Here is a 12558-nt window from a genome sequence, read left to right as displayed (position 1 = left end):
GTTGCTTGGTTTCATCTCATTCCAGCACTTTCCAGTGTGATCTCTTTCTGCCCCTGGGATGTGCTTTCTTTTACATCCCTCACATTTTCTCCTTGCCCAAATTAAGTGCATTTCTGTGCTTTTTCTTCTTACTCCAGACAGGCTCTCTAATCAATGCACTTCACTTATTTTCAGTGGTGACCTGGGCCTGATTTTGAGAGGTATTTAAAACCAATGATTTAACAATACTCTACATGCATTTCTGTTCACGTTTTCAAATCAGTAATTCAGAGACATCATATTATTTTTAGTTTTGCCTGCAGATTTCTCTGTGCTTGAGGATTTTGTCTGTGAGTGAGAACAACCATACCTTCACTCAACCTGAAATCTTTCTGGGGCTTACTGTGGTACGGATATCTGATGCTGTGGTAAAGAAACCGATGTCCTTGCTGATCTCCTCTCATTTTGTCGGGAGCCCTTCTGGGTGCAGGGTGCTGGCTATGGACACAGCTGAGCTGTGTCCTAATGGTTTTGCATCTTCCCAGCTATGAACCATGATACCTCATGTCCAGGCAGCTGGAAACCACACTGCTTGTCTATTTAGTCCTGGATTTATTTCATATTTTTTATGTCCTAATCCAAATTTGATTCTACTCTCCACCTGTGTTTGTAGCTCACCAGCATTCAGCCAGGTTAGTGCACTGAAGGGAACGATGCTCGCTTTCCTCTCCCTGGTCCTTTCCCCTCATCCCTTGCCTCCTGTGTGCTGCTGTGAATGCTTCACCCCTGCTGTGGCTGCCTTTCCTCCTCTTCTAGAGGAGCTTTTGTCAGAAATACCAAAAGTTGGTGCGTTTGAGGTGGCTGGCCGGCAGCGTGTCGTCCCTGCAGGACTGTTGTTCTCCTGCCACTACCTCCCTGCAGCTCCTCTTGGGCTCTCGGAGCCGAGTTGTGGGCTGAGCTGGGTCCGTTAATCCCGAAGAGAGTTCAGATAGTCACTGGTGCTGCTGTTGGTGATGGTTCCCTAGTGACAGCGCATCCTGCTGAAGCAAAATGCTTCAGGAATGGAGGGAAGATGGTGTCTGCTGTCCCTGCTCAGATCCTGAGCTCTGCTGTTGTGCTTCACCCTCCCCCTCCTATCTGGTGTCCTGCCTGCCACCCTCTGTGCTGCCCTGCATCGCCATGGCGTCCACAGGAGTGGTGAGGATGCTCAGCAGGTCCCTAGGGGATGCCCTGCATCCAGGGCACTGAGCATCTGCTTTTCTCCCTTTCCTCTCCCCACTGTCCATCTTGCTCCTGCTCACTCTCCATGGGCTCTCTCTCTTCTTATTTCTTCTAGGACTCCCTCACTGCCTCTGTCTCTCAAAAATCAGGTTTGCAGAAGGTGAAATAAATGTTTAGCACAGCCAGGGCTTTGTGTCCTTGGTTGTATAAACAGTTACAGTCACAAAGGTGTTGGGCTTTTCTCTTGCATTCAGCAGAGGCTTCCCCTTATAAAGGATTTACTGTTCTCCAGGAAAACAAATGACAGAGATATGAACCTGCAGAACAAATTCTTTCCCTGGAGCAAGAATCTGCTTTTCTCTAAACACGCGGATGCTGATGCGGTTAGTGAGTGAAATGTTAGCAGTATTAACTGGATCAGACCCTGGTGAGGCGAGCCGCAAGGGGCTCTGCAGGGCTGCGTGTGTGAGGTAGCAAACTCAATCACAAAAGTACGGCAGAAGCTACAGAATGGCAGAAGCACGAGGAGGGTTGGCTCAGTAGAATGGTTTCAAAATAGAGATTAGATTAGATATTAGTAGATTTAGATTAGATATTAAGAAATTTTTTTTTACGCTGAGGGTGGAGGAGCACTGGCCCAGGTTGCCCAGAGAGGTGGTGGATGCCCCATCCCTGGAAGGGTTCAAGGCCAGGTTGGATGGGGCTCTGAGCAACCTGATCTGGTTGGACATATCCCTGCGTCTTGCAGGGGGGTTGAACTGGATGGGCTTTGAAGGTCCCTTCCCACCCACACCATTCTGTGAACCTATGATTCTATGTTATTGTAACTGCCTTCACCCAAGCAGCTGGGATTTGGTTGGATTAGGACAAGGTGGCAAACACCAGCATCAGAAACTGGGAAAGGAAAAATTAACTGAAGGCTCTTTCTCTGTTTCCTTCTCACAGCTGATTAACCAAAGTAAATGGTAGGAAATGGAGTTCCACCCTTAAAATACAATTAAGCGTTTCTGCTTGCGTGTGGATGCTCTCAGGATGCCGGGAGGTCCCTGTGCGTGTGGTCCCTGTGCTGAGAAGTTACCCTAAGGTGCTCTGGAGCATCTCCAAAGGGATGCACGGCCCCTCAGCAAGCAGTTGCAGCCAGCCGAGAGCACAAGAGATTTGGTTTTACTGAAAAATGCAAATAGCGTTGTGTTCATCTTACCTCTCTTATCATTCAGCATGTTCGTGTGTCTGGGGTGCTACAAGTGCTTGTTCTTATCTCTGCAGTGCCTTTGCAGCCTCTGATGGAAATTCCCACCTCAGCGTTGCTCTCACTGAAAGTTAGGCGGATGATTGGCACCAGGTTTCTTTAGAGGTGCCTTCCTTGCTGATTGTAAAAGGCGCGGACTGGAACACAGGAATTTTTAACGCCTCACCTCTCCTCAGCCAGGCAGCCCCCTGAGCGGCACAATACACATGATTTTGGACCACTGCTGCTCTTCCAGCCCATTTCCTGCAGCGATGCTCCTCTGACTCACGTGTCAGGCAGCCAGAGGAGCTGCTGCTTCCCATCTCCCACCTCCAGCCTCTCCCTGCTCCTGAGCGATGTGGGCTGCTTAACAGGCTGCTGACAAGTGTCAGATCTGTTCTTGGGCACTGCTCCACGTTCAAGCAACAAAGCTTACAAATTAAGCCTCCTGTCTTGGCCAATTTTGTTTCTGCACCTGGAGAATTCGTTTTGGCCTGTGCGTAACACAGTCGAACATCTGCAGTGCTGGCTGGGTGCTTTGCCAGCAGCTCACCCACTTGAGTGATCTGGCTCCTCTCCATTCCTGAGGGCTGCATTTCTCCACGCAGGACTATGTCCATCCAGGCTCAACTTCACTCATTCCTTTTGACGTACTTGGACTGGAGATGAAGCCAATCCTAAACTGGAATTTTTTTTTTTTTACTTAAAATTCTAAAAGTTCTTTACAGCTGCTTTCCAGGAGTCCTTGGTGGAGTCATTCTGAGATTCATGCTTCTTTCTGCTCACTCTGAACAGTGCTTTAGTTTCAGTAGTTGAAGGCTGTTCTCCTGTTTTAAGATCTGAGATTTCATGAGATCATGTGTAGCTTGGCAGTATTGCTCTGAACGAGGAGCTAATTGCCCATGTTGTTATCATGAGCACCATTAGTGGTAGCAATGACGCTGATGCTATATCATCTCCCTCTGCCTCTTCCCTGTGAGTGGGAAGTGTTTCTGTCTGCTTTCCAAGTGGAAAACTTGAACTGCAGAGGTTTAATGGTGTGATCAGTCTTGCAGCAGGCCTGATGGTTACTCTTGAGTTGACCTTGTCTCTTTTGTGGCTGGGGGGCTCTTGAGTTTCCCTGCAGTGGCTATTCCAGTGCCTATTAACACAGATTTATTTTACTCTTCCGCCCACCAAGGTGATAAGGAGCAACCATTCATTTTCCTGGTGACTGTAAGCCCCAACCATTCTTCAGAAGAAAAATGTGACACATTGAGCTTGACTGGTATGGCACATGGTTTCCATGATGAATGCCCTTTCTTTGATTTCTGTTTGTTCCTGCTGTCTCTGTAGAATCAGTTATTCATGACTGTTGTGTTGTAACTAAAATGCATTGTAGTCAGCTACCCGGGCAGAGCTTCTGTTCCTCCAAAGCAGCGTCTCCTGTTGCCGTGCTGCGTGTAGGAGTTGCTGACCTTTCCTCTTTCCTCCTCCTAATGCCTCTCCAGACAGCGCTGGAAGATGAATATTCTGCAGGGCTTTTAGGGCACGTGGTGGTTGGTGAGAGCCAAGGATGGGAATGGATTAACATCTTCCCATGTTCCTCATTTCAGAATTCATTAAACTGTGGAGGACCAGCTGTGAGGGAGGTCTTGGAGGTAAAGCTGGGCAGGAGGCAACTTATTTCCTGCTCAGGTTTCCTTTCTGGTGATTTGGGAGATTTTTGCAAGTCAGTGGCATAAATAGCAATTATGCTGAACAAAAGAGGAAACTTATTTACTGCTACCAAACCTGCCCATGGGACTTTCAGTGTTTTCATTTAGAACTGGCAGAAAAACTTTGACTGAAGTATTTTTAGATGAAATATGGCATTTTGATATAATTTTTCCCCCTTTCTGAAATTTTCTTGAAAAGCTATCAAACAGAAATTCTGGGAGTTTTCCAGTTGCTGCAAATAGGGAATATTTCGGTTCCTGAACGGTGGTGAATGTAGTGGAAGGGAGACACGTGCTTTTATTACTACATTTCATAAAGAAAACCACAGTTTTTTAACAAGTTCCAGTTTCATCAGACCTCTCTCCTGTCTCCTGGAGAGAAGAAAGAGCAAGTGATGCATTCCTCTGCCAGGAAGACCACACATCAAGACCCTCCAGTCTTCAACTGGGGTGACTTTGCTACAGCTCTGTAGCACTCGGAAGGCGTTCAGTGAGCAGAGACCCAAGGTACTGTCTTCTCCTGGAAGATGCCTTCCCAGCTTCCACGGCAGTGCCGAACCTGCTAGCTCCAAAGGACAGGAGGGCGCTGGCGGCTTCAGCATCAGCAACGTTCCTTACTGGTGTCTTCCAAAAAGCATGCATGTACAGAAACTGCTGAAGGTTTGCAACTCAGCAAAGTTTTCCCTCATTTTCTTTCGTGTTCAGAGTTGAGATTAAAGGGACAAGTCCTACATAGCTTTTACTTTCCTCAGGCCAGATAGGAGCTGGCAGAGGATGAAAGGCTTTGCAGGGAAAGATGTCCCTTCCCTGCTCCTGAGGCGTGAGAGAGCGGGGCCACACCTTGACTGCTGTCCTTCCTGCCCGCTGTGGTCCTTCGTGAAGCTCCTCGCTGTGTGTTGCCTCCTGCTCCCACCCGGCGCAGCCCAGGTCTGGGAAATCTGCGGTGACACGAGCCTGGAACGCAGGAAGCGTGGCCCCTTCACGTCTGGCAGTTTATAAATTCATATTGTCACCTTGTGCTGTCTGATCTCATTCCTCCCCCTCCAGACAAATCAAAACTGAGAGGAGGTCCGTGGCCCCGACCAGCAGGCACTGAACCAGAAATGAGAACATAAAAAAGGAAGAGAGAGAAAAGCGGCAATCCAGCTGACACATGCAGGATCCCAAATCACCCGGCCGACAAGTGCTGAATGCCGAGGAGGAGCTGTCGGCTCAGAGTGACGCTTCGCCTTCCTCCGTTTCAAGGATGGGGTCATGGGCTGTGCTGTCAGGTGGGGGACAGGAGAAGGGGAGTCAGGAGACTGAGGTGTGCTGCCAAAATCAAGATAACAGCTCAGCTGATGGCAGCTCTCACATCAGTGACCGGTACTGGCTGGCATTGCAGTGCTGAGCCAAGTTCTCCCTGCAGTCCCTTCTCTGCGGGTCAGACAGTCCTGCCAAATGAAGCAAAAGTGTCAGCTTTGAAGGGTAAAGTGTAGACTGTGAATTTAAAGCTGCCTCTGGCACCTGCAGCTCCTTTTTCCCCATGCTTCCACCTTTCTCCCATCTCCTGCTCCTTGCTGGCTTCTGAGGAGCGCATGTGGGTAATGAACGGGTGATTGGGTGGGGTTTTAGAAAAGAATAATGGTTAGCTAAAGGCTTGCAACAATTAGCAGTTAACTGAGGATTTGAAGGACGAAGAGAAGGTAAGACATCAATTGAGTGAGCCACTGGTACGCAGGAGGGACAAAAGCCCACGTTGACACGTGTAGATGAAGCTGTTGTGGGAGCCGCTGCGGGCTGTGGTCAAAGCGAGGGGCTGTGGAACATGGGTCAGAGCTCCATAAGTGGTGGATGAGCACATACATCTCCAGGTGGGTCATCAGAAACTTCCCAGTGGTGATAGGAATCAGCCTGGGGAAAGCCCCAGCACGGTGTCTTGGGGGTGGTGGCTGCACTGCTGTCTCAGCATTGTTTCAAACTAGGCAGTAGGATGTCCTGCGACAAGATTTTTGTAATGAATGGGTGAACCTTGCTTTCTGACTACTCTGTACGGTCTTGTTTGAATGATTTGATGTCAAGGTACTTGCTTTCCATGTGATTTTAGCAAATTGCAGGGTCATTGTTACCCTCAACTCAAAGCATATGGGCTACTTCACCTTAACCCCAGAGTACCCATCCTCACTTGCAGCTTACGTTGGTAGAAGTCTGTTTAAGCCCGGGAAAACTCAGAGAAAGGCGAGCAGGAAAGAGTAGGTATTTTCCAATATTGCCCCTGCTCCTGGCAGGGGGATCGGACTGGATGGCCTTTAAAGGTACCTTCCCACCCAAACCATTCTGTGATTCCAAGACAGACACTGCTGCTCTGTCTGTGACATTGCGCTTCTAGAGGAAGCTCTGCTTTAGGACGAATGGTGTGGAGGGATGGAGAACAATTTCTAGTGTTGAGGATAACAGCTTCTATGGCATGACTGGACAGGTTTATGTGGTCGTGCATCAGGATCTCATTGCAATGGATGTGATGTGGCCCCGGAACAAAAGAAATGTGTGCACGTGGCAGTTTGCCGTCCTCTTCGGCATGAGAAAGGCAGAGAAACAATGGAACTGCAACCAAAGTAGCAGTTCTTTGGACAACACCACATAGCATGCTGCGGTTTCCACTTACTACTGTTGTCATTGACTTCACAGGCTTCGTAAATACAATCTGAAAGATGAAAGCAGGGCTGCGTGTTTTCCCTGACCGCTTGTGACATGTTCTTTCTCATTCTTCTCTCTCCGTAGTGAATTTGCCAAAGAACGAGAGAGGGTAGAAAACCGGCGAGCTTTCCTGAAGCTCCGTAGGCAGCAGCAAATTGAACGGGAACTAAATGGGTACTTGGAGTGGATCTTCAAAGCAGGTAAGGCAAGAGGTCTCCTCATCTTGGTTCAGTGTGTCTTGTGGCAAGTAGTCTGGTGACAACAGAGGACGAGGGCCCCAGAACCAGTCCCCAGTGTTGCTGGCCATCGAGGTAACCCAAGACTAGAGAGTCCCCAGCCAGCACTCCTTGTTTTTGTCGGGCTCATTTCTGAGCAGTCACACTGAAGTTCCTGCAAAAGATCTCGGTTTGGTTGAGCAAAAATAAAGGAGCTGGGCCAACTTTATTGCTGAGATCAAAGCAATTGTCTTAATACAGTATAATATAAAAAGTGGTACAGTGCCCAAAGTCTCCACAGTGGGGAAACTGTTCTCTTACATGAGTCATTTATATTTTATTTACTTTCCACCGCAGCTGTTTTATAAGCCTCTCTTGCTGTGATGGGAAAATACACTGGAGTGTCATTTTTATGAGCTGCAGAGATCGCTTTCATGAAACTCACCCCAGCACATATTAACATTGGTTTATAACTATTATAACTCCACATTGTGCTTTATTGCAAACCGTGAGCAACTTTAACAAGGACCCGAATGCACTAATTTAACCAAAAAATAGCTTGTTTTGCTTTTCCTTTTTATTGGATAGTAAACATTACCAGTGACCTGTCTGCATTGTAGGGTAGCTGATATGTATGTTGGCATAGCCACCATGCAATTCATTCACGTGGCATCAAGGAAACTTCTGGGGCTGATTCACTTCCTTGCTTGCTTTTCTGGGAAGCTGAAGCACCTGAGTAACGTGAAAACGCCTTTTAAAACAGTAATGGAGAGAAAAAGAAGCGGTCATTGCTCAAATAGATTTTTTGGGTGCCTTTCTCGGCAGGTCAGCTTCATCCTTGCCCTTTACAAATGGAGAGACTGGGGTTCAATGTTATACAGTGACTCGCCTGACACCAGCCGATGGACCAGTGGCAAGATTGGCACTCTGTGGTGCTCCTAAGCCATGGGCTGGCACTGTGCTAAAAGCCCCGTCATCATTCCTTGTTTTGAAATCCATACTGATGCTGGAGGCCTAATGTGCTTAGCGGGTCCTAATGTGCCTAAAGCGGGTAATTGTACGGCCACAACCACTCACTCCAGCTTTGCACACGCATAAACTGCCTGCACATGGAGTCTCCGTGTCCCAAAGTCATGCGCACCAGGGGCCAGAGCATCCTGGTGCTGTTCTGTGCATTGGTGGTTCTTTGTCTGGATTTACAACTTCTGCTTCACGCGTGCAGCCTGGGTGCCGGTATTTGGAAGAGCATTTTCACGTGGCTCTCTCCTCTGAAGTGCTCTGCCGGGCTGTGTGCCCGGGGAGCAGCGAGGCTCTGCCCTGGGGATGCTGGGGAGCAGTGGTCTGGGCATGAGCTCTGACAACCTGACCAGAGAGGAAAAAATGACTGAAGCATTGAAATGCAAAATAGTGAGAAGGAGCAGCGGTTTGTACGGTGGCCTGAACACGTTATTTCTGTAGCGCTGTACAGACTGACAGCTGAGTGCCAGTTGTACTGACTGACTGTTATTCGCCATGACTGTTCAATAGCAACTGTCCTCAATGAGATAACCGCACCAGTCTGTGGTTCTCTAGGGTTCAAATAAAAGAGTAATTCACTTTCTTTTCTGTTTATAATCTGTCTTCCCATTTGTTTACAGCTTTTGTGCTACCTCAAATTGAGTTTAATTAATGATTTATCCAGTGGCTGGAGCAGAGGGCACCATGGCTCTGCCTTGGCTCCTGTGTCATCTTGGTTTTGAGGCTCTCATGATTTCTCAATCTCTAAATTCCAGTCTCCTCATCAGTAAAATAAGGATGAGAATTCTCTTGCAGGGATGCAGGTTGCTTCATTTAATTTTGGTGACTGTTCTGCCGAGAAGACCTGTGCAGAGGTCGTTAGCTGAACTTGTCTGAGAGATGAGGTGAAGAAGTTATAAAACATAAACCCGATCTCTGCTCCAACTTTGCATCCCTGTGGGAATTGCTGGCTATTCTATTTCTGTGTTGCCAGCACTGAGTAAATGCCACATCAGTATAGAGTGAAACTGCTGTAAAATGCCCATCTTTTGATTTTGTGTAATAACTCAAGATCCCAAAGGTTTCCTAGAACAGGAAAATGTATGCAAAGTAGCTGAATTGGGGCGTAATAAAAATATCCTGTAAAGACATTGTTGAAAATACAATAGGAATATTAAAAAGCTTCCTAGTACAGCTGAATAATAACAATAATTAAAATGAGCTTAGCAATGTTAGTCAATCTTTGACTACAAAAGGTAGCGTGAAGGCTAACCGAAATAGAGAACTGAGTGTTTAGGCAGGCATTGAAATTTGGGGCTCTGCCTTTGATGCGGGTTTCCCATTTCTGTTTTAGAGGCCAGGATTTGAGCTAGGACCATGCGGATTATGAGTTTCTAAACTTAGATCATCAGTCTTCCTTGTCCAGGACTGGGCGGGGGCAATGGCCAAAGCAAGGCAACCTGCTTGGGTGGAGGAGGAAAACGGCCGGAGAGGACGGTCAGGGACAGTCCGGCCTGTACGGAAACCTCTTGCAGCGAGATGTGATCAGCTGTTTGCATGAACGAAAGAGCAAAAGCTCTTTGTGTTCTGCTCTAATGTAGCTCCAGTGGATTTTTTTGTTTTTCATGTGAATAGCTAATTGGCTTTAAATCCTTCTGGCATCCTTGACCTTGTTGAGTCTTGTAGCAAGGAGTTCCACGTGTTAGCAGTCGGTTTGATTTTAAAAACCAAACCAACTCACCAAATAGTATGTCCTGTCCTCAATTTTAAATACGTTGCCTTTCTGCAGTGAGAGGAGGACCTCAGGAGTGCACTTCATATTTATTTTTATTACTTTTCTGCCTCTGATCGCTCTCTACCTTGTTTCATCTTATTTTTTCTGCTATAAAGCACGCAGAACCAATCTGCTCAATCCCCTCCCTTCCCATGGAAGGCTCTCCAGGCTTCTAATATTTATGATATCCATCTCTGAGCATTTTGTTTGTTCATTTTTTCTCATTTATTTTTGATGCAAGGTAGGAAGAGTGTAAAGCTGCATTCCAGTGGTTCATAAAGAGGCATCTTAATACTTCATTTGATTGTTTTTGCTCTGTAATATTTTACATATTCTGAGCAGTTGCTGGAGCTGGAAAGGAGGTTTCCTTGTTCTCGGTAGTGCTCAAGTTTTTACCTCAACGGCTGTAAGTGGTTTAGGACCAAGGAAAGTATTTGTGTGACGAAAATCACTCCTTCATTTGACACTACCTCCATTTGTCAACAATGATTTTAGTTTGACATTGTGCTCATCATTTATTGACTGCTCTTGAGTGTCTTTAATGTTTCTCACAGCCTTCTCTGTTTATAATCTGAATGATGTTATTATTATCTCTGGCTGTACATATTGCATCAAAAAAGTGATTTAGAAAACAATGGGTCTTTGTTTTCTACCTCTGAAGTGCTGTCTGACTCAAGCGCGTTCCAGACCTGGTCTAATGATTTGTCTGAGTTTGTGCTGAAAGAATGAAACTTCTTTAATGGCCTGGCTCTTGAGTAACTGACATTTACATTTTTCTTTTTCTCTGGTTGTACTTTTAGATTTTTCTTTTTTCCAGTGATAAAATAACAGTATAAAAAGGAAGAAAAATATTAATAAAAAGTGCTTGTAAAGTTTTCAAGGAGTTGCCTTGGCACAGCTGAGAGGTTTTGGTGCCAGCTCCCATTGATAAATCACCAGAAGTGCAGGTGCGCTTGAAACTGGAGCAAACATAGCTCAGGCTGTTTAAAATGTGGATTGTTTAAGTAGTCAGCAGCATATCTGCTTGAGGGATCTCTAGCAAGGTGTTTGAAACAATGACAGCCTTAATGTGCAAATACTTGTGCGAGTGGAACTTAATACAGGAAGCCTTAATCGATGGAGTACTTAACAAATGCTGCCTTAACAAAGGGTTGGGGAAGGAAAGGAAATCATAACACAGATAATGTGCTGAAGTGCTGAATTTAGATGTGCATGACTGGAAAGGAAAAAAAACACCCACGGTCTGACCAATTTCTGTAGAGGTTGAGTTTACTTTCTTCACGCAGGATTATACGAAGGCCAGGTATGAAGTTTCTAGCTTTACTTATTTCTCAGGTGCGTGTTGGAGAATGAATACATGGGGTAGTCAGGAGGGTTTAAATATTTTCAAATGAGATAACAGGTGATTACATGTAAGAACCCTGTATCGTGAGGCCAAGACTAAGCAAGGAAAACTGTAACCCTGTAGAGTCTTTTTGAGGATGATGTGAGGAATAAATAACTTACACATCTGTGTCTTCCAATGTGTAAGATTTTCAGTCTTATAAAACTAGTGCGAGTTACAGGCCGGAAGCAATGATTAAATCCTATCGTTTCTTGCATCTCACAGAATTTAGGCCGAAAATTCGTGTGGTAATTGCCATGTCAAGCTCATAAACATTGACTCTGTTTTGTTTAGAAGTGAACTGTATGGATCAGTTAGGAATAGACTTGTAATCTTAAATTTAATCTTGAAGAATAAAGTCAACTGTCTGTTTTTTAGTAAATTCTTTAAAGACACCAACTGTCCCCACCGCTGGAAGTCAGCTGATGTAGGTGTTACTGTGATGCTCCTCTATACACGAGACAACAGTTCTCTTTCCCAATCCTGCTTCTTCACTTCAACCAATATCAAATAAAATCTTACTGGTGACCAGCAAACCCTGTCCTGTCCCACCCGCTGCGTGCTGGAACAAGCTGTGCTCTTCCTTTCATGTTTTCGTTGGGCGCTGTGCAAGTCCATTTGAAACTGTGCCTTTCAGAGGAATTAAAAAGCGGCGAAGCTGAGCAGTGTAATCCACGGAAATGATTTAGCCACCGCTGCTCTCTCCATTATACTCCCCAAAACCACAACAACTATTAGGCTGTCAGGCTGCATTTCCAGAGGAGAGGGGAGAACTGGAAGTTCCCTGCACAGAGTAAAGCGCTTATAAGCCCGCAAATATTCTTTTGAAGATGTTTCTCTTATCTTGCAAGGACATGCATCATTTTGAAAACACTGTGCTCAGAGACTGGAAGTCTTTCTGTTCAGAGCTAATCAAGTTGCACGTCTTTTGCATTTTAATTCATTCCAAGTCTGTCTCTTTCACACAGCACCAATTCTGAGTGTTTCTTTTCTCCTGGAGTGAGCAGGCTTTGGGGTTTAACCTCTCTCTTCCAGCTCACTGGAACTTGAATGCTGTCACTTGATATGGCAAAGCTTTAGGAACGTCAGGTTTTAGATTTCTGTAGAAGAAAGAGCAACAAGCCCTTTGATGCAGCTGGGAAAAGACACCTACATCAATGGAAAAGGGCAGCACCACATGTGAGATGACAAGGGAGGATAATTGCCGGAAAGAGAAATCGGAGTCCCGTGTGAGAATGTGATGGCATCTCCTAAGGGAGAAGCCTTACTATTCACTTTTTCTGTTTGACAAGTCTGACTCTTCAACAGTTAAATTCAGTTATTCTTACTTTTTTCCTAACTTCTTTTGCCTGTTGCTCATGAGTTATTTCCTGTAATCCACCCTTCTT

The 12558-nt window shown here is 45.9% G+C and overlaps 1 protein-coding gene across 1 annotated transcript in view; it reads left to right on the top strand.

The window, feature by feature from the left end:
* Window positions 1-12558, top strand: part of LOC104482992 (voltage-dependent N-type calcium channel subunit alpha-1B) — a 286868-nt gene that overhangs the window by 139666 nt on the left and 134644 nt on the right. Inside the window, exon 8 of the mRNA XM_086763488.1 lies at window positions 6886-7001. Within this exon, the coding sequence (XP_086619614.1) occupies window positions 6886-7001 (116 nt within the window). The remainder of the gene's footprint in view (window positions 1-6885; window positions 7002-12558) is intronic.

Source organism: Chlamydotis macqueenii, chromosome 20, assembly GCF_036417535.1.
Source record: "Chlamydotis macqueenii isolate bChlMac1 chromosome 20, bChlMac1.mat, whole genome shotgun sequence".
NCBI lineage: Eukaryota > Metazoa > Chordata > Aves > Otidiformes > Otididae > Chlamydotis > Chlamydotis macqueenii.
Note: the sequence above shows the minus strand (reverse complement) of the source record. Positions and strands in the feature narration are given on the sequence as shown.